Source organism: Eutrigla gurnardus (genome assembly GCF_963514095.1).
Source record: "Eutrigla gurnardus genome assembly, chromosome: 5".
In the NCBI taxonomy this organism is placed as follows: domain Eukaryota; kingdom Metazoa; phylum Chordata; class Actinopteri; order Perciformes; family Triglidae; genus Eutrigla; species Eutrigla gurnardus.
The window spans coordinates 16,100,222-16,122,559 of NC_139919.1; the positions used below are offsets into that span (position 1 = coordinate 16,100,222).

At 40.1% G+C, this 22,338-nt stretch overlaps 2 protein-coding genes across 2 annotated transcripts; both read left to right on the plus strand.

Annotated features, from left to right (window-relative positions):
* Positions 1-569: 569 nt before the first annotated feature.
* Positions 570-4,005, plus strand: LOC311013718 (uncharacterized protein; the record flags this gene model as incomplete). The annotated part of the gene is made up of 8 exons (XM_084009878.1): positions 570-641; positions 884-1,026; positions 1,270-1,354; positions 1,926-2,094; positions 2,367-2,557; positions 2,681-2,825; positions 3,476-3,603; positions 3,922-4,005. The coding sequence occupies exons 1-8, from the start codon at positions 633-635 to the stop codon at positions 4,003-4,005; spliced, it is 954 nt and encodes a 317-aa protein (XP_083866004.1). The 5' UTR covers positions 570-632.
* Positions 4,006-9,724: 5,719 nt separating this feature from the next.
* On the plus strand, positions 9,725-12,787 carry LOC311013599 (uncharacterized protein). The gene is made up of 5 exons (XM_084009708.1): positions 9,725-10,385; positions 11,638-11,769; positions 11,996-12,065; positions 12,230-12,404; positions 12,596-12,787. The coding sequence occupies exons 1-5, from the start codon at positions 9,768-9,770 to the stop codon at positions 12,756-12,758; spliced, it is 1,158 nt and encodes a 385-aa protein (XP_083865834.1). The 5' UTR covers positions 9,725-9,767; the 3' UTR covers positions 12,759-12,787.
* Positions 12,788-22,338: the final 9,551 nt, after the last annotated feature.

A 22,338-nucleotide genomic window follows, 5' to 3' on the forward strand; every position in this document is an offset into this window, starting at 1 on the left:
ACTTTCACATGGGGTTGAACATGTCGGTTACTGTAACCCTATGAGACTGACCTTAGCCTGACAAAAATTATTACTTTCCACTTTGTTCCTGTACAAAAGAAACAAAAAACATGAAACTCAGTATGTACATTTTTCTTTTCTTCTCTTTTCTTTTCTTTTCTTTTCTACAGAAGGCTTCAAATGCTCTGCCACCTGATGAGCAACCTGGCACATCATCTGAGCATGCCATCCCAAATGAATCCAGAAGTCATGAAGTCAACACCATGCCACTCCAGGTGGAATCTGAAGCAGAGCATGTGTTGTTTCTACAAACAGTGCCACCAATTGTAAGTGGTTCTTTCATTTTTTTAAATGTAAGCACTCAAAGTAGCTGATGCTTCTGGGGAAAGGAAAGTCTGATTTGACAACTTGATGAATGGATGGATGGATAAGTTTAAACAGTAGAACCCTTTATACATCATAGAACTTCACAAGCTTCTAAGTACGTTTTCCATTTTTTATTTTGGTAATTTTTGAATATATCATGCTGTGATACCCGAAGGTGAGACCCAATGTATTCTCAATGACAGCGACAAGAAGAAGACTGTTGTTGTCACAGTTTGCCAAAGATCCTAAACCATCTCTGAGTTGCTATGGATATGGTACGTGCCTTCTGCAAGTGCTATGGCTACATCGTGTGTGGAGGGGGGTTGCTTGGTGGAGGTTTATAGAGGGAACTGATGGTGTATCGTCTTTAAATTTTCAACCAAATTGCAGACTTTCAATATACAAGTCGCTTCAAAATATAGTCGCATGACCAGCCAAACTACTAAAAAAAACATGACTTATAGTCCGGAAAATACGGTAATTGTAATGAATCCTGAACAGCTATTCTTTTTTTCAGGACATCCAGCAGGTTCTCTCATCAGCTTCCAGTGGCCCAGACATAATGAGGAGCCTCGATGAAAGTGGCCTCATCAACAGAAAGGAAAGAATTTCATTGATCCAAATCCTGGTATCTTTCCTAATTGAGAGATTTGGAGATAGGTATGTCAAATATGTAGTTCATCTTGAATCATAACCTAAACATAAGTGTTTCAGGTTTCCTGCTGATGCTCACCAAAGTATTTGGTTCAAATTAAAGGTCTCTGATATTTTCACAATATCTGGACTGGACATACGCAAAAAAGAAAGAACAAATAGCTTGAACTGTAAAAGTGTGTAGACAGTGCATTTATGTTTTACTCGATTCTTTTATTTATTTTGTCTATTGATTTACTGTCTTTACAGTCCAACCACAAACACAAAGGAGGCGCTGGCACTTTCATTGGTGCAGACCTTTCCATGTCTGAATGATGGATCTGACAGTGGCCATGTGAGTTTATTTTTCCTTGCTCACACGGGAATGGATGCTGACTTAAAATGTGCTTTTTCTAAAGATGTGAAATAATTTGATAATAAGAAACATTGTCCTATTAGATGGAAGGGATCATTCTTCTCACTCACAGCATACAGGGCATATATGTGTACACCTGTATACAGTGGCATGCAAAAGTGTGGGCCCCTCTGGTTTAAAATTCCTGTTAATGTGAAGTTAAGCAAGTGGAAGTTGATTTTATCTCCAAAAGGCATAATGTTAAACATGAAACGGTCTTCAATATTCTAAGCAGTATCTTTTTTCTTGTCTTCAATATTATAAGCAATATTAGTGTAATTTTTGTGTTTTCTAAAATTTACGAGTGAAACAAGGAAAGTAGCACTTGAAAAAGAATGGGGTGCCCAATCTTTTGCATGCTACTGTATATATCATCTTTGTTTTTTTTTTTCTTTTAGCACGTTTCCCTTAACTGTGCATTATTTGTACCTGATGTCTCGTCTCAACTGCAAAACTTATGTTATCCACATTTCCCCTGGGATTATGAAAGTTCTATCTTATTTTTTCCCAGGAAATATGGTACACCAAAAGCCGCAGGGGTACAAATGCTGGAAAAGTGATCAGCTATCCAGCAACAGGCTTCATTGAAGAGAGACTAAGGAATGTCAGAAAGAGGCTGAGGCGTGGATCCCGTGAGCAAGTGCCACAAGACAGCCAACCAAAAAGGCCGTACATACCAGGTAACACAGGCTCCCTTTTGTTCTTGAAGTCTTAGATTCTTCTTGGTTTATTTCCTAAATTAGGCAAATGAATAAAGAGTGAAAAAATCTGACAACAAACTGACTCACAACAACAGGCACTATTAATTTACAAGTAAAGTCCTGGCATTTTTTTGACACTCCCACCTTATTGATATGGAAAAGGTTTGATACCATGTATCAGTTTAACTACGAAAACTTTCATAAACGAAGAAAACCAATATCCCTTTTTCCTATCCTGTCTTTCTCTATAGAACCGACAACGCCAGAAGAAAGGTCACTACAACAAAAAGAATGGCTAAAAAACCACTCTGAGCCCTTCTCCCAGGTTCAGTTGTACATGAAGGACACAGTCTTGTACCGTGCCAACTGGATACGGGCAAATAACTCAAAGGATGTCTTGGAGATACTTACCGAGTACCCTCACCTCATCAGTCCGGGCATGGTATGGGACCACTGGAACATGTTGCATACACTGTGCATACCGCACTTACATTTTAAGAGAGAGTGTCCTGTTCTCTCTTACATTTTAAGAGAGAGTGTCCTGTTTTTGTTTTTTGTTTTTCAGATTGCACAGGACTTCCTGGTGATGCATGGCGAGGCTTCGCCAAAACTATGTGAAATGTGGCTGCCTGAATTTGCAGAGAAGGTCCTGCATTTAGCCAAAAAGGACAGAAAGCTGCCTTCATTTGCTGATGACAACATGACACCGGGTAAGTTAAAACTAACTTAATTGTTTGTTGTAATGCAAGAATCTGTGATTACTTTTCTTTTGATCACATTTGTCTGTATGTCTAGACACAAATGATATATGTTCATTTACTATACAGTAATTGTATTTTTCAGTTTTTGAGGTATTGAAAAGGTCTTAAAAGTTATTAGGCAAGTCAAGCTTATATAGCCTATTTTATTTTTTACAAACGATCCCATAGGGCTTTACATAGCATCATAACAACATTCTCTGCCCTTAGACTCTCATGTGAAAAACTTTATAGAAAGGGTGAGGAACAGAGTAGGGATCCCTTAGTCTGGAGGGGCAGACATGCAATGGAAGTTTTTTGCAGACAAGAACACACATAAATAGTTTGCAACATGGAAAATGGAATTAATTATTTTTCAATTAGAGAAGAACTGATTGAGGCAACTTCTGATGGGCGGGCTGGGCCATATACAGGGAAGGGGTGGGGAGCAGGCCAGCTTAATGGGAGTACTGGTGGACAGACTTGTTGGGTTAGGGGTAGTGGGATAGAGCTCTGGAGAAATCTGTGGAGAATAGAGAGATCATTTTGGGATGAGTCTTTATTTTAATCACATTAGATGCCACCCACACCATATTGATACCCTGAATATTGTTGCCCTACAGATGCCAAAGGGGAACTATCTCTCAGACTGTTACCTGATATGATGCCACAGACGGTGTACAGAGTTGGCAAGAAGACTCTACGGCACACCAACGAGGAGTCAAGGGCTGCCTTTATACACCTCAGGCCTGTAAGTAAAATTTTGCATACTAGAAAGTAAATATGAAATGGGGAAAAGTTGCCATACCACTGATTTTTTTTATTTAAAATGTTTTCTAACTTAGGTCAACTGGTCTACCCTAAGGACCCTTTTCTTGTCATTCACACATCCACTCCCCACTCAAAATGTGCCCAACAGTCGAGAACTGCTCAAGCTAGATTTAATTTGGCTTTGTTGTATAGTTTACCAATATTATACCACAAACTAAACATCTGTTATCTTGCTGAGGATTCACTTTCAATGCAACATTCACTTCCTTTTATCTATCTTTCTTTGTGTTTGTCTTAGGTTGGAACAAATATGGTGGAGTATCTCCAACAGGCCAAGCCCTACACTGTAACAAATTGCTGTAAGAAAACAGCCAAATTGTGACAGTAACATACTGTTTCCCATTTAAAAGGTATCATACTGTAGAAAACAATGCATTCTGGGCAATATTTGTAGGTAGCTTGCCGTTTTCCATAAAATACTGTAATATACCGTAAATAGCATTGCATTCTGGGAGTGATGTTAGAATCAACAGCAGAGAGGCCGCGCAAATACGGAACACTACTGTATTTCTAGAGGAGACACGCTACAACACTTGGGAACACGTTGGAGTCATTCAGCCTACTCTGGTCTTTCCTTTCTTGGAACATCCATTTTAATCCTGCATTTCCTGAGCAAATCACAGGGTAAGCTATATTTTATTTGTTCGATGATGTTTGCTTGCTATCACACTATTATTTTATTTTAGTTAAACTGTGATTTATCAGTATATGGTCATCTTAACTTGCCATGCGGTGACTGGACAGCTACAGCAGGAACATTTAGCATGCTTTTTTATAATTATTTTTGTCAGGAAGGCAGATTTCTACATTATTCATTTTGGTTATTATTTGTTCAGTGTTGTTAGGGGTTTGTTCGGTTTTCGGTGAGATCGGTGAGAAGCTGTATACAACCTGTTTGATTTCATGTGCTGATGTTAGCCTACAGAGGGAGTTAGCCAACCTTAACGACACAGTGAGGCTGCTTGAACTACTTAGCACTTTATTTTAATGTTCGCAGTGCATATTGCATGAACAAGAATCACACTTAAACGTGAGCTTATCGTTTTTTTGGTCAAAATGTTCCCATGCCAGGTCTGTTCTATTGAATATACCACTCTATCTGCATATGTAAGGCACATGCGAATTCATAAGAATATTCCAAATACAGTTTTCAAGTGTGTCTTGACTGACTGCAAAAGGTTATTCCAAAATTTTGCAGCATTTAAATCCCATACTTACAGACATCATAAAGTAGGGCAACGTGTTGATGGGCCAACATTAATTGATACAACTCAGCTAACATGCCATGTTGACTTCTGTAATGCCACTTGTGATAATTTGAAAAATGTCTTCTCCCATCTGAAAATCCATATCAAAGAGGGGAAAACTGTTGCTTGTCCATTTAGACAATGTGATAAGCAGTTTCGAGTGTTATCAACATTCACATCACATATGTCAAGAAAACACAGAAATAGTTGTGGGGATGGTCTGGTTGACTCAGTTGTAACACCAGGCAGCTCCCATGAGGATAATGTAAGGAACCAACAGTCTGATATGGACCTTGATGCTCCCGATGATGTGATTGGTGAGCAATCTGATGTCTGCCCAGAAAATGCTGATGTGGAGCAGTTCTTGAAAAATGTAGCCTTATTTTACCTTAAACTGCAAGCAAAGTTGTTGCTCCCATCCTCTGTGATTCAGGCAATTCTTGAAGATTTTCAAGAAATTCATGATATCAGCCAGTCACACTTACTTTTCAAACTGAAAGAAAAACTGGTTGCACTTGGGGTCCCAGAAGCTGACATAAGCACAGTAATTGATGTCCTGAAAACTGAAGATCTCTTGAGGGCTTGCAATAAAGAGACACTGAAAACTGACCAAAGACGAAAAACTTTCTTCAAAAATACCTTTAATTATGTCGAGCCAGTGCCCATTTGCCTGGGACAGAATGAGGCAGGCAAAGAGTGTTTTGCTCAATATGTCCCAATCAAACAAACAATAAAATCTCTCTTTAACTGTGAGTCAGTAAGGGAGCAATACAATCAAGTACACTCCTGTGTTCTATCTGAGGATGTGCTTCGAGATGTATGGGATGGCACTAACATTAAGGAGAACGTGTTATTCAAGACAGAAGTCTCATCACTTGGTTTGATTCTATATCAGGATGCCTTTGAAGTGGTAAACCCTCTCGGATCTGGCAAGAAAAAACACAAGATACTCGCAGTGTATCTCACTCTTGCAGACATTTTGCCACAGAACAGATCGAGCACTGATCATATGCAACTTGTTCTTCTGTGTAAAGAACAGGATTTTAAATACTTTGGACAAGATTTAGTCTTGGGCCCCCTTGTCAAAGACCTTAAAGATCTTGAGGTTAGTGGCATTGACTTGCCTGACGGAACAGTCTGCAAAGGAACCTTGTGCGCCATTTCAGGAGATAACCTAGGCTCACACAACATTGGGGGCTTTGTTGAGAATTTCAGCAGGAGTCGGCATTTCTGCAGATACTGTGACATTGACAGAGAAACGTTTGTGAAAAATCCTATTTCTCGGGGTACTAACAGGACCCCACAGTCATACAGAGATCATGTTCAGAGCAATGATGGAGATTCCACTGTTAGCGGAGGTGTCAAATTTGACTCTGTGTTCAATGAGCTGACTTACTTTCATGTATGTCAACCAGGATTGCCTCCCTGTCTTGGCCATGATCTTTTTGAGGGCCTTGTGTCAACTGATCTAGCCTTGTACATAAAGCATCTTGTCAGAGTAGACAAAGAGTTCACTTACTCTGAGTTGAATCGACGAATAAACCAGTTCCATTATCTTGGTAACGATGCAAACGATAAACCCTGTGAGGTTAATCCAGACAGTGACAAGCTTGGTGGGCATGCTGTGCAAAACTGGTGTTTGCTCAGAATGTTACCAGTTTTGATTGGAGAGAAAATAGGAAATCCAAATCATAACGAAGTATGGCAACTGGTCTTGCAACTCCGAGAGATCGTGGATCTGATCTGTGCACCGGCCATTTCAATTGGCCAAATAGGCTATTTAAGAGTCCTTATTGATGAATATTTGTATTTCAGAAAGCATGTGTTTCCTGGTCATCCAATGAAGCCCAAACATCATTATATCTCTCATTACCCAGATCTGATTGCACACTTTGGGCCTCTCATTCGTCTGTGGACATTGCGATTTGAGAGTAAACATACATATTTCAAACAGTGTGCAAGGAAATTGCATAACTTTAAGAACCTTTCCTCAACACTTGCAGAGAGGCAGGAACGCAGTGCATGGAGTGCTTCTTGGGTGTTGCAGAAAAGTGTATCCCTCAGGTGCTCTTCAGTTGGGGAGATCCATAAAGGGTGGGTTGCAGACAGAAAACCGAGGCACTCGTGAGGGTACGACCAATTAAAATGCCTTTATTGGTACATGGCTAATCTATTAAAAGCGAGTCAACGCGTTTCAGCCAAACTGGCCTTCGTCAGGACAAAAGTGAAATGTTTGTCAGAGAGGCATCAGCTTCTTCAGGCTTATCTGAGTGCTGGCAACTTCTTCCCACCAGCTGTTGTTGTAGAGAAGGGTACAGAGTTTTTCTTGGGGGACTACAATGACAACATCAGAGAATCAGTTGCACATCATACTTTTGAGCCAGAAAACACTCTCATAGCCAATGAAGTGAATGTGAAGGGCACGAAATACAAAAAGAACATGTTCATTGTGATTAATGATGGTGAGGAGGGGCTTTCCATGGGAAAAATTAAAGTAATACTAATCTATAGAGATTCAGCAGTACATTTTATTGCTGAGAAATATTTGGCTGTGCGTCTCCCAGATATAGGTGTTTATTACCTTACACAGTGTCAGGAAAGTTACTGCTGTGTTAACCAAGAGAGCCTGCTTGATTACTACCCTTTGCCTGAATACACTGTTGGTGGCATGACATCAATTGTTCTCCACCATTCTTTCCTGTCATTATAGGTCAATGTCTGCTTTAGAAGAAGAAATCAAGGCAATTATCGTCAGGGCATTGCCAAATCTTTCTGAAGATACTCAATTGCAGTTAATTTTGAGGCTTCAAAGCTCTGGCTTAGAATCAAAGGAAGACCTGAAATATGTACAGAAGGAAGACATGGCTGACCTCTTGCCTGTTATTCAGGTCCGGAAACTTTTGGATGCATTTAAGTCAGGTAATGCAAATGTGACACAATGTCATATTTAAGGCTTGAAATGAGCACTGGCCATCTGCTAACCCTGGTACATTTGCTCTGTGTAATAGAAAACTCAGACATTTGTTTTCTATTGTTTTTCTTCTGTTATTTTTTATTCCACAAGCCATGTTGTAAGGTCACAGTCTTTCAATAGCCATTCACAGGGGTGCAAACTCATCAGGGATGAAAAAGGTGACAAGGACCCAAACCCCCTCGCGGAATATATATATATATATATATATATATATATATATACACACACATATATATATATATATATTGCATATGCTTCAATGTTATTCCTCTGCCTCACTGAAGGGGGCTGGCGAGAGCCTGGAAAATGGACTTCCCTTCCAGTGAAGGTATAAATAATGGGAGACCAATGCCAGGGCTAAAAGGTTTGCTTCAAACGACGGAACATAAAATAACTCGATCGACTCCTCACATTGAAAGACAAACTGCTTTGAAAATATTTGGAACCTCAAGAATAGATTTGACTCTGGACGAACGGAATAAATATTAGCAAGGGGAGGTAGGGGGCTTCTCACCCCTCATTCGCTAACATTACATCGATATCAGAGTAAGCCTTTGCTCCGTTGATTTTCCATTATTTATTTTAGGTTTTTTTTTTTAATGTGAAGGTATGGTAGGTACATTTAACGTTGTTTTCTCGCTTAGATTTTTCAAAGGTTCCTGAGAAATAGACACTGTACTATCCGATAACACCGTTATTGTAACCAGCAAAAATGGTTGTGATTTGCGATGCGTATGTCAGCGAACTGTCTGACATTAGCACGTTAGCCTACGTTAGAAAGCCTGATGGTACAGACACACCAACTCCGGCAGCAGACGTCAAGTCAACGGATCCCATTCATTGTCTATGTAGAGCAGGAGCTCCGCATGATGGATACGGCACGTCGAATTGACTGCCCTGTCGCCGTACGTGAATTTGCATAAAGTTCGATGGATTGAACTTTATGCAAATGCCGTCCGTCCAACGCAATGCCGCCGGCTCCAGAAACTTCGTTCAAACTATCAAACTAGGCAGTGTTGATCAAATATGAACCCAGATTCTGTTACTGCACTACACATTTTCAACTTCAAATGTTTTCAGAAACATGCTTTAGCGTGTAGTTTAACTGTAAAATGAGATCGTTTGTGGCCCGGCCGCCATGTTGGAAACGGCAGAGCAAAACTCAAGTCCCGCCCACTTCGCAGGACGTCTATCCAATTGATCCAACTTGAACACAGAACTGCCCACTCGCCGGTGCGTTCGACGGTCCGTTGCGTCGCTGCCGGAGTTGGTGTGTCTGTACCATGACGTTTTTGAAGCGTACCAACGTCACTCCTGTCTAGTACGGCATCAAGGCAGCTACAGACCCGAAGATGACATGATTACACGGGTTGGCCAAACGAACAAGCTTGGAATAAATATTTATGACAGCTTGCGTTCGCCGATTACTTGGACGCCCCCCCCCCCCCGAAATATTTTTATTGCAGATCTCCATGAATCACACAAATGACCTTTTTCGGAACAAAAACGGCGAATTTCGCCGAAAGGTGACAAGTTTGCATCCCTGCATTCACTAATGTGTTGTTTTTCTTTGTTTTAGAGACAGAGATAATCACTTTAGATCTCACAATGCTTCCAAACCCCACACCAACATTTAGCCCATCACTACTAGAAAGCAGTTTGCCACTACCCAGCCCATCATCCCCGTCAGCCACTTCATCTTCTGACCTGTCAGACTTGAGCAGCCCAAGGCATAGAAGATTTCCACCCCAGATATCCCAATCCTGGCCAGAAAAGTTCCAAGTGCCATGGGATCGAATGCCACTGGAAGTCCGTTCAGCCATTGCCAATGGTAAAAGACCAACCCCTGCAGAGAGGCGGCAGATGGTGAGAGTGCTGGTAGATGAAATGAGGAAATGTGAGGCCAACCCAGCACGCTCCCAGTGTCACACAGTTTGTCAAAATATTGTGAGGCAATACCCTGACAGTTTTGCTGATGTTTTTGCGGATGGCTCACTTATGGCTGGCGGTCATACTTCACTCCTCGTCCAGGTGAAAACTCGCATTGAGAACTTAAACCGTGAAAGCAGCTTTACACGCCACCGAACCTCAAGGGCCTCTGGATCCAGCTCTGGGCACAAGAGGGGGCCAACTGACACATACGGATGCACCAGATTTCAGCCAGAACTCCCACCAGGAGAGACTGATGATACTGTGGAACAAAAACGCAAAAGATTGGAAGAGATCTATCAACAGGAAGGTGCAGGTGGCATTCAAAGAGCAGAGGTATCTAGTCTCATGGAGACCACATTTTGCCTACTGCGTCTCAATATAAATGCATTTCCAGCTCCTTCCATTGAGGATATTAGAAGGAAATGGCCCTACCTCTTCAATCAGAGGTGCATCTATGCCCATTTTGAGCTTCTAACAGATCTGAATGTGCTGCGTCTCCTGGAGCTTGCCATGGAAGAATGTGGGAGAGCAATCCCGGAATACTTCAGTGTTTCCCCCACGTTCACACGCGGCTGAATTTTCTCCGCCGCTGCAATAAAAATCCTTAAAAAAAAAAATATATATATATATATATATTTTTTTTTACGTAGCTCCTTTTAGAAAATGTACAGTGCGTAACGTCAATTGCGCAGCACGCGGCACATCGTCACGTTACCAACATCAAAGAAGAAAAATACACAGCGAGTGTGGCAGTTTTTGGCAGTAGGCTACCCTACACGGTTGCAAAGTTACATTGATTCTAGCAGTAGCGAGTGAAGCAGAAGATCGAAGAAAGAAGGAAAGAGTGAGACAGACAGAGAGAGAGAGAGACAGACAGAGAGAGAGAGAAAGTAAGTTGCTAAAATGTGTCGCTACATGACCACCAGTGTTAAAAACCCTCTGAGCCCAATCATTTTATTATATCTATAAACCGCAACCTCCGTGCCGTTTTTCCTCTAGTATTGTGTGTGTGTGTAGGCCTATGTGTGTGTGTGCGTGTTGTCGCTCTTTTTGGGATCACTCATAGCCTTTACAGGAGCTTATATCCAGTCAGGAATTTATAGCCTAGGTATTTTCGGGAACTTTGAAAAATGAATCCATACTGTTAGATCCGATGTTGTTCTTTATTGCCATATAAAATCCGTTTTCATCGCGTATTTTAGTTAGGGATTTATGCTAATCGCCTGTAAGCATGTGGTCATTAGCATAAATGCAGGGAAAAAACCTAAGGACTTCTTAAAAGATCATGAATAGTTTCTATTATGTATAACTTATATTTATTTTATAATTTTCTCATCACTTTTTGACTCCCAAGACTAAGAAGAAGTGTTTTAAGCAATAACAAGCTTAATCAATTTGCCTTTTTTGTGTCCTATCAATAAATAATTGTGAGATATTATTTGCTTTTTTTTTTTTTTTACTGTCTAATTGATCATTTCCTACATTCAAACGACATCACTGCAGCACACATATTCTGATAGTCCAGGTTGTGACCCAAATAAATGATAGCTTGACAGCTATGCATTATAAGGGTGATGAATGCAATCTTAATAAGAGAATAAATCCAGGCTAACCAAAACATCTCAAAAATGGCTTAGGGCTCAGAGGTTAAAAGGCTGGTACAACACACAGTAATACACAGGACTGTCGGGGGGCATGCCCCCGAACCCTCTAGGGGGGTCCGGGGGCATGCCCCCCCGGCCGAAATTTTTTCACACCACCGCTGCTGAAAAAAATCCTGCGGGAAACACTGTACTTCCAGAGCAAACCTACCAATAAAGATGTCCAGACTGTCCTCTCCCAGGATGAGGGCACTAATGTGGCACTCATTGTTGTCCAGCTTCTTATGGCCCACTTCACCGAGACCAGAGATGCGCTCATCCTTCTTGCAGACGTAAGTTTCTCTTCTTTCTTAATTTTTATTGATTACTAATACAAATACAAATTAATTCAATTTAAAAGCATCCTTTCTCAGACTCATGGACACTGTACATATAAAAAAGTTAAATAATAAAGATCAGTAAAAATAAAACCAGAAAGTGAAAAAATGTGAAAGAACTCCATTACAGTAGTTCTTACTAAACTGTTCTCACTACGATTATATTATCTGTGCCCTACAGTTGTCTGCCACAGTTGATGACGTCGAGAAGACCCTCACCTTACCCCCGACTCCTCGTCTAATCCTCCTCTGTATGTATTCAGTTAATGGACATACTGTATATTTCATATCAGATGAGCTTTAAGTTGATAAGTGAGTTCTCTGTATCGCAACAAAGCACGAATGTTCTTCCAAGTAGAGATATTTATCCAGGATTTTCAATCAATACTGATATCACCCTTATTCCACGTTTCAGGTGGAACAGAGCGTGTGAATACTGGACGCTGGATGATCAGCCTTGAAGGTCATGTCCTGTGTGAGGGCATCCAGCCCACCTTTGTGACAGGGCTTGCTGCTCTGTTTTCCCTGTACTATATCTTCAACCTGCAGTACCAAGAGGAGGCTGCCTGCACTCTTGAGTTCATTCAAAGGTAAGGCTTGTGTTACCTAACAGACCTTTTTCAAAGCAGTCATTCTGACATGAAATTGTGAGTGAACACTCTTTTCGGGTTGTCTTTGGTCAAAGATATTTTGATTTGATTATGTCCATATGACCCATTCCTCTTTATATAATAGCAGACATTATTGCTATCCCTCTAATCTCAGACTACTGTGTTTTCAGGCGCTTCATCGGGATCAACCCGGAGAGAGGGTCCAAGGCCAGCCGGGGAAAGATCATCTCCAACAAGACAGGAAAAGTTGTCCAGAAGAAGTCGGTCACAGTCAATCCCCATGTGTCCACACTTCTGAAGAATCTAATGGACTTTCAGTGGAATTTTGTATAGGTCGGTGAGTGAGTCATCGTTGCAGTCACTGTTTTGGCCCATTTTTTGTTTACAGTTATGTATGTGTTCACGTTCTATTGACTAAATATGTTATATTGCACTTAAAAAAACTTGGATATATATATTGTTGAACGCTGCAGAAAAATGTGTGTGCAGCTACAGTAAACTAGCAGGGATTATACTGTATGTTCACTTGTACCAGGACATGCTGTCGTATAATATACATGTTCTGTTTTTCATTTTGATGCCATTGTCTATAGAACAGTCAGCATAATCTTGGTTCTTCTTAGAGATCTTGGATCTCAGTTATACTTTGAGGACTCAGAGCCTTCCGTTTGTTTTTTATTATTTATTTTTATTCTATATTTTATTATTATGTTTTGTTTTAGCACAACTCAGAGTTTCAATGCAAGCACTTTAAATAACTTAACTGAAAATCAGTGTTCCATTGCAGATAGTTTTGTATGTATTATGTATTTAGGAGAGCCACAAGCCGATTCAGCTCCATTGTACATAGTATCTCTTGCCTCCAAAACTAAGCGAACCAGTTACGCCAAAACAGTTGAATTTGTTTTATTCAATTGTTAACCAGGTATTGCAGTTGGTGATCATTTTAAAATAAAGGTTAAATAACTGATATTTTCTAAGTCTCTTCTTGTACACATGTTTAATGGCTGTATTTTAATTAACTAACTCATTCAGTATACAGTATATTAAAACTGCTAAACGAGGTTACAGTGAAGACAGCACTTAATTAGTAAAATAGTAATATGCTCTATTTACAAAAATGACTGCATTGTATTATATATGGGATTATGGTGAAATGCAGTTAATGAAAAAATAACAATATTGCAACTACCTAGCACTAGTGTGAATTCATACAGCACTATACTGTTTTAGTCTACTGTAAAAATCAAGGAAATAAAGTATTGCACTGTAATTCAGTATGTGGTTTTATCACAGTGACATACTGTGAATTAGATAACAGTAAAGGAACTGTAAAATTAACAGTAGAATGCTGGCAACCCTGCTGCCAGTATTTTACTGTCAAATCAAGGAGATACAGGATTGTACTGTAATTCAGTATGTGGTTTTTATCACAGTAACATACTGTAAAGTTGATAACAGTAGGTGAACTGTAAAATTAACAGTAGAATGCTGGCAACCCTGCTGCCAGTATTTTACTGTTCATTTACAAGACAATCGTTTACAGTGTACCCATCAGTCCTGGCCCTGGGAGAGCCTCAGGAATGTGCCTCTCAGGTTTTTGTCATCTTAGCAGGCCAGGCACTCCCCCAGCCAACACTCCTTCAGGCAGTTGACGTTTTCGACGTCAACTACCCCAAGGGGTGTTCCGCTGCCTGGGAATTTCTACAACAAGTGGTTTATCAGATAGAGGGACCAGAGTCAAAGCCGGTCAAATTTGTGAAAACGGCATTGCTGAATTGCAGACTTGAGTAACTGTTTAAACCACCACTGTTCCAAAAAATGTTTGGATGACATAAGTCAGAGTCAGATCCAGTTCTGGAATTTTCTCTAATGTTTGAGAATGATGAGAATGTTTTTATCTCTAGTAAAGTTAACAAATTCTGTCAAATGTTTGACAGTTGTGTTTGTAAAATAAATACATATTCTTGTAAAAATTCTCTTTCTCATTTTTTGCTTTTATTGATTTTAAGTATATTTTTAATGGGATAAAAATTATTCTGATCAGTAGTTGTAGCTAAAGGACCACTTCTACATTTTTTTTTAACCTTATCGTCTGTGGATTAGGGGTGGGTAAAAATATTGATTCAGCAATGCATTGCGATTCTTTTCCCCGCAATTCAATATCGATTCAGCAATCTTCTGAATCGATTCAAGCCCCTGGCCAGTGGGGGCGCTGTGACCGACACCCTCGTGTGATTCGCGCTGTACGGACGGGGGCCGCACTAGACCAAACCATTACAATATGGCGACCGGAGTGAGTACACACCGGCCGTGGAAGCGCCGCGAATAGGCGAGTAGCGGAGCCCGCTTCCTTTCGGCGCCCCTGTTAAGCTATGGTGTCGTTCACACCAGACACGGAGCGCCGCGAATAGGCGCGGCCGTCCCGCGCCGTGAAGCGATCGTTCCGCCGTCTGCTCTATTTTTTGCGCGTCCCGCGAGCGAACGCGTCAGTTCTGGCAGTAAATCACACAGTAGCTGTGTCCCAATTCAGGGTCTGCAGCCACAGCTAAAGAAACACGAGACAATCTGGCCAATTTTCAAAATAAAATACCGCGATTGACAAATGCGATCATATTTGTGTATCTCAACTCGCGCTGGGAAACAGGAAGAGAAAATACATTTAATAAATGAGTGAAGAGTAGATAAACAAATATGTGCATTTCAACGGTATATCTGCACTACTACTGTCTACTACCATAGCTTCCGCGGCGGTTACATGCACTGTAGTTCAGTGTTTAAGTAGTGTCCTGTTTTATCATACTATGAGTTATACCACGGCTGTTCAGAAGGCATGAAACTAAATAAATTATTTGAAAAAATGATCTGGTACTCTTACTTGTGTATTTCTACTTGAAACTGAATCGATATCAAAGCATTTCAATCAATATCGAATCGAATCGATATTGAATCGAATCGTGACCCAACGAATCGAAATCGAATCGTGAGATTCTAAACAATACCCAGCCCTACTGTGGATTCTGTAAACCTTTCTTTTATTTGGGGTTCTGTGGGTGCACAGTGATCATTCCTAACTTTTTTACCAGTGACATGACTGCCATTCACTTAATCAGTGATGTCATTGGTAGACCAGTTTCAGGCACTCCCCATGGAACCACAGAACACCAAATAGAATGAATTTCCTAAAATATGGCATACTGAATACACAGAACTAGTTTAGGCTTTATGCCAAGCTCCACTACTTCCTGAACTTAAACAGGCTCCTTTACTTCCTGACATTATTGGACAAACTGATTAATCCAGTTGTGTCTGACTCTGACCTCAGTAGTCACAACAATGGTCACACACACCTGGATTAATCAGTTGGTCCAATAATGTAAGACAGGAAGTAAAGGAGCCTGTCTAAGTTAAGGAAGTAGTGGAGCTCGGCATAACCCAACACTATTCAATTTAACCCAATTGCTGGGTTGAATAAGGACAAACCCCTTTTTTGGGTTATTTTAACCCAATGGGTTGGGTTATTTTTTTCGACCCAACAGTTGGGTTAAAAATAACCCAACATTGTAGTTAGCATAATCCAATTTTTGGGTTAAATATTCAACCCAAAAGTTGGGTTGAAAAAAATAACCCAACCCATTGGGTTAAAATAACCCAAAAAAGGGGTTCGTCCTTATTCGACCCAGCAATTGGGTTAAAATTGGGTTATTTTTTTAACCCAACTGTTTTTAGTGTGTATACGCATCTGTACTACATACAAAACATCACTGCTGCTAGATGATATTTTCCGCTGTAAATTGTTATATTCATTTGGTTAATATACTCTGCTTGCATTAAAATATAATAATCATGCTTTATAATCGTGCATTAAAGGAACAAAAGTAAAAGTTTATTCTTGTATTACTATCATAGTGTTTGCTTGCATTAAAAGTACGCTCCTCCATGAGTGAAAAACCACTAAGTGTGATTAACCACAATTGGCTCTGTTCACAGCAATATGTTGTAAAGTCATGATAACCACAGGCCCTAGAAAACAGGAATTTGTAACCACAGGTCACAATGACAGGGATGGGGGAGACACTTGCTTAATAAATGCCAGCACCTACTTGTAGAAAACAACTCCTTATAGGGTCTTACGGTACAGATGGTGATAAGAGCAAACTGTCAAATGTGTGGGTTAATATCAGGCATGTATGCAGGATTGGTTGAGTTTCAGGTTACACCTATAAAGAAGCAAGGATGGAGTCAGATAAGAGGAAGGAACTTGAAGAGGAACATGAAGCAGCCGATCTAAGAGGACAACACCCCGCTTGCACAATTGAATATTCAATATTGCATAAAAGACTGGGTCAGGGAAACATAGTCAGACCCAGAGCTCTGTAACTTGTGTGTTTTTGCTGTTTCTTAAATAAAACTGATTTAAAACCTAAATAGCCGCTCCCATCGCTTCATTCTGAACACACACAACAAATTCCATGCGTTAGCTAGACAGACTGTCATGCCCAGTGAGAAGATGAGTGATGAAGAGATTAGCGTACAGTCAAAGCTCAGAGCTGTTCATAATTATTCAGTCAGTAAACGTCAACAATCATTTCCAAAGACTTGGTTTAACATATGGGACAGATCAGTGCTGCACTGCTCAAAGCTGTAGCATTCAGTGGTAATTGTAACTGAAAGGCAGCACAGCTTAAAAAGCCTCTTTGAACTGATGTATTGTATTTCAACATATCGCTCATTGTGGCAGCGGTTCTTTCTGCTGAAGCTGCTGCTGTACGAGGCGCGGAGATCATGAGGCGACAGAAAGTGCTGACTTGTCCAGGCTTTGTTTACTTGATCCTCATCAAGAGAATCCAGCTGCACTGAAAAAGTCCAGATTTTGACAGACCCTTCATGGTCACATCGACAAGTCGCAAACTCAGATTTATGACTCTCCATCAGCGTCTTAATGTCTCGAAAAGAGAAAATAACTTCAAGATAACAACACAATGAAGCCTACTGGATGTAACAAATCAATATAGTTTGTTTGAAAAATTTGAAATCTTTGTGTGGGGGCCATTGATTTCCAATAGGTACGGCAGTGGCTCTTGCATGTAGCCTTCACTCCTCTATCTAACTCTCTAGCCGCTGATTGGAGCATATAGCCACCTGTCTTTTTCTTTAGAAGGGCGAGTGGAAAAATAATGTAAAAACATAAGCTTGTCACCTGAAGACCTTCAACATTTACATCAGGTCATTGACAAACTGTGATGTCGTCTGAAAGGACGGACTTCACAAGTGTGATGCAGCTGAAGAAAACGGACATTGGCCCTACACATCAATATTTTTTTACAGTCCGTCAGCTACAGTCAATGGAATATCGAAAGTGGTAAGCTGTATAGCAGAGCAAATATGCTGTGAAAGCCGCTTTAACACTGCAGCTGCTGGATGAAACTTCCACGTCTCCAAAATGTCAACTTTTTAAAAAGGGCTTGGATCATTTTTGAGTTTGCTCAATGGAGCTTTGAAACGGTTTCATCAGCCTGAGATCAAATCATTTTTCTCAGCCGGCAGAGAAGGTACTGAAAGCATTCAACCCCATTGAAAACACTGCAGTTACACAGTTGTCACATAACAACATGAAATAGATTGAAAGTGTGTTTTGGTAGTAAATTGACTACATTATCAATGTTTTATCAGTGATATGTAATACAAAAGGAATACGCTTATTTGCTTTCTTTCAGAGAGTTAGAGGAGATGGTTGACTTTACTCTTCCGTGCGCTAAATATGGAGCTTATTTCTTATGAAGACTGGAAGACGATGCAAACATCAAGCCAAACTCAGTGTACTACATAATGTTGGCTCTGCTGAAATGGTCAGATTAGCAGGGGAAAAAAACCCTGCAAAATCAATAAAAAAGCATTTGGGATTCAAATGACCCAGAATTTTTACCATCAAATTAATCCAGATTTCTGCTTTAAATGTCAAAATAACCAAATGCAGTATTTTGTTCAGTTTAAAGGTCAGATTGGATTAGCAAATTGAAATACCCACTTTTCAGATCAGATAAAAATGTAATCCAATCAAACCAAATAATCTTGTGAGATCATTTTGAAGTGCGGCCACTGAAGGTAATCTGAATCCATCTGAGGAATTGCAGACTCTTTTAAGCAGTTGCAAAAAATTGTGTTGTTTTCTCGATTTTAATTTGGAGTGAGAACACATTGTTCACTAACTTTGAGGTAGTTTTTTGAAAATATAACAATAAAATATATACCAACTATTTTTAAGCCTGAGAAAAACAGTTTTTTTCAGTGATAAGTTATCCACACACGTTTCATTGTATCTAACCTTTAAGAAAGCAGGCAGAGGATGAATGACAGTCTATGTGGGCTCATTTTTCTATTCTATTTGACATTGGTGAACTTTTGTGTCATGCACATGAATACCTGCTGCAGCCTTAATAGCGATGCATCTGTTCAACCCCCAGAATGGATGAATCTGCGTCCTTGAGGAGACATACAATGTAAAATAAAGAGGAAGCAATTTCACATACTCCCACTGGAAAATGACATTTGGATCTTTGGCAAGTGACATTTACAATATAAAGTCTGTGGTACAATTAGAAAGCACACTTTAGACACTCTGATCATTCAACTTGAGATAATTAAATATCTATTTTTTATTGGCAAGGGGTAGACAATGAATGACTGACAGTTTGACAGTCTGGGAGATAGAAAGGAGGAGAAAAAAAAGGACGTCGATGTGAATTTTGGTCTCAGTTAGCGGCGGTGGAAATAATAGCCCTGCTGCAGCCCAGCCTTGTTGAGCACTGGGGGCTGCAGAAATCAAAAGGTTTTTTTTTTTTAAAAACAGAGAAACTAATTAAGAGCTAACCGAAGATCATAGTCTTACTAAACGAAAAGGATTTGTGTTTTTAGAATTAGTATTCCCGTCTTGGATAACTTGAGGATATTTGGGTAAAAAAATAATAATTACTGTGGAAAATGAGGCAGATAGTTGTAACATAACTCATTTTGCTCTTAAACCTCCATATTTTGGAAAACAAATCCCTTTGATGGATCATCTGCTCTGAAATAGACACTTTCTATTGAATTATTTGGTTACTTTAGTTGCATTTCTGCATTTATTATATAATTCAGAGTAAAGTGAGACAAGTGAAGCGACTGGAGGAGTGTATCCAAACTCCAGACATGCCGTTGCCTGTCTGCTCTGGAGCTAATGTAGACATGGCATGAGGCAGTACTGAGGCAGATTCATGATTGAGGCAGATTTTCACATGTGGGCTAGAATTCCAGGAGTTTACTTGAGTTTTGAGGGGTTTTTTATGCGTGATTGTGGGGAGTTTTACAAAATGTGATTTTTAATTATTCCCATAATATTGTGATGTGTAGCTCTAGAAATATAAATAAAACACCTTTGTTTGCATTACCAAGAAACTGCACTCCTGCCAAGAGCGGCTCCTTTGAAATGGCATCACCACCCCTTTTTCCTTTTCTACTCTACCTTCATCTAATAGCTTCATTAGTGAGCCAAAGGAGGTGCTGGTTGGTGGATGTCACTGCCTTTGGAGAGAGATACATGTGAGTGTGTACCATCTTGTAATGTTCATTTACCACAGCGGTTGTGAGTTTTGGTCTTTAAATTTAAATGAAACCACAAGTTCTTCTTATATAAGAGTAATATACTGCCACACAGAGACCACATTTAACCACACTGTCACCATGGTGAGAAATGTGAAACTGGAAAGTATTGAGGTCCAGGACAAGGTCTCTTTTTCTGAGATGTGGAAGAATAATAGTGATCTTTCAATGCCACATGAGCACCAAAGACACCCAGCATATGTCCACAACCTATGAACTCGGTTGAATGAGAAACCGGTTTGAAATCCAAGCAGGAAGATGTATTGTCAGGGAAGGATGTCCCCTACCGAAATGCCATAAAACTGGATTAGCTTTTGCTGGTTTCCAGTCTGTGTAAAGGGAATAGAATAAACAGATGCCATAAATTAGACAAAAGTTGATCTGTTTGTTGCAATCTGGAAACTTTATGCCGAAACTAGGACTGAGTAGGTACTTGGAGTGAAATCCATAATTCTCACAACATCCCTGTTTCACGGAGCCAAAAAGACCTTGGTGTGTGTGTGTGTGTGTGTGTGTGTGTGTGTGTGTGTGTGTTTAATGAAATGTGAGATTTTGACGTGGGAATGTTTGTAGATAGGGGTCTTTTCAAAGCTGTCAAAAGCAGTGTAACAAAGGAATGTCAGGGGTGCATTAAACATGAGAAGCAGTTTCTTGTGACCTTCCCATTTGTTTTGTTGCCTCTGTGCCACTGTGAGATTTATGCCTTTATCTAAACCAGCAACATGAATGATAAGCTAAATGGAGGCGAACACAACCTTTGCACCACAGTCAGAAAGTGCCTGTCCGAATGCTTGAGCTGAAAAATGTAACCAGTTTGCCCTCTATCACAGTGCGGTTTGTGCTCTCATCATCACTGAGACAAAAGACACACCCAAACACATCCACATAGGAAAATAATTCCCCTTTTGACCTTTTGAAAAAGGCATCCCAGAGTAAATACTTGAATTAATGCCTGCACAACGGCTTTTTGATGAATGCCACAATCTAAGCAGTACATTTATTTTCACAGATCTCATGGGAGATGTCCAAATGGAGGTGTGCATAATGCACTTTGTCACCTTTCAAACTGCTGACCTTGACAACGGTAGATTAACCTCAAACCTCTCTCTGAAATCATGCTGTGATCTTGGCTTTCGTGCTTCTTCAACATTTAATCATTGATACCTTGACAAACGTCACACATGAGCAACGTCACTGCTTGTGCACTTGAGGTTTTGACTGCACCTGAATGAGTTGTGGTTCTCTAGGAAATAAAATAATGGCAAATCATTTCAAGAAGGTGTACTTTACGGTCATATGATACACTATAATATCATCTATCAGGTTGTTGGGCGTTAATCACTACGATCCAACAAACCAGCCTCTCTTCAGAATCATCCCAGTACAAGTAGATGAAGCTTCTCCAGTCCAAACTGGTTGTCTAAACCAACCAGGGGTGGGAACGCAAGAGATATTTCGTCATGGCTTTGGTGTCTTTGAGATCACTTGGTCCCGTTTTTTCCCCGCTCGTTTCCTGCTTAAGATGCAACACCCCCTCATTTCCTGTTCATCCAACAGTTTTCCTTGGAAAAACCAAGTGGTCACTGGGTGTCATATGGAACAATAACTGTACAGTAAAACCTTCCATGAACTTTCTGCAGGTTGAATTATCTTCTGTTATACAAGCAACAAACTTTTCAGGAGCATCTCATGACATTTTTGCTCCAACACCCCCAAAGAAGCTTTCCTGGGCCCCCTGCTGCGACGAGGCCCATTTTCTTCTTTGTCTTTTATCTTCCGCCGTGCCAGCATGTCCTTCTTCTCGCTTATTAAAGATGAAAAAGCTGCGATCAGGTGAATTTTGTTTTATTAATAATGAGCCAACAGGCTGTTCCAGTGTCTTCAGAAATACTGTATACAGCAGCACATCTGAACTTAAATCACAGTTGGAACTGGAAGGTTATTTTATATTATTTAGTTTTCATACTGTGCTAACGCTACCAGGATGCTGCTGTAATGCTGTGATTTTTGAAGCAGCTGTTGCATATTCATCTTAAGATAATGACATCTTACTCTCAGTCTTTATACTGTATGCTGGAGAGAAAGAAATCAACTGTCAAGAGCATGTTCTCATCACATGTCAGCCCTCTTTAACCACAGTGGGAAGCTGAGTCTATCCGTGATTCTTAGGAGAGTAAATTACATATAATAGGGCTGGAAGTTCTGCTAGAATAAAGCGTAACTGGAATTTAATTTAAGTGTACTACTCACATCGGAGTCATTTACGAGGTAGGGA

Bases quoted from the DNA above. Each gene is read 5' to 3' on its own strand.
- LOC311013599 (XM_084009708.1), top strand. From the start codon at position 9,768: ATGGTGAGAGTGCTGGTAGATGAAATGAGGAAATGTGAGGCCAACCCA. The intron at 11,770-11,995 runs GTAAGTTTCTCT...TGTGCCCTACAG, and splicing joins CGCTCATCCTTCTTGCAGAC to TTGTCTGCCACAGTTGATGA. The intron at 12,405-12,595 runs GTAAGGCTTGTG...CTGTGTTTTCAG, and splicing joins ACTCTTGAGTTCATTCAAAG to GCGCTTCATCGGGATCAACC.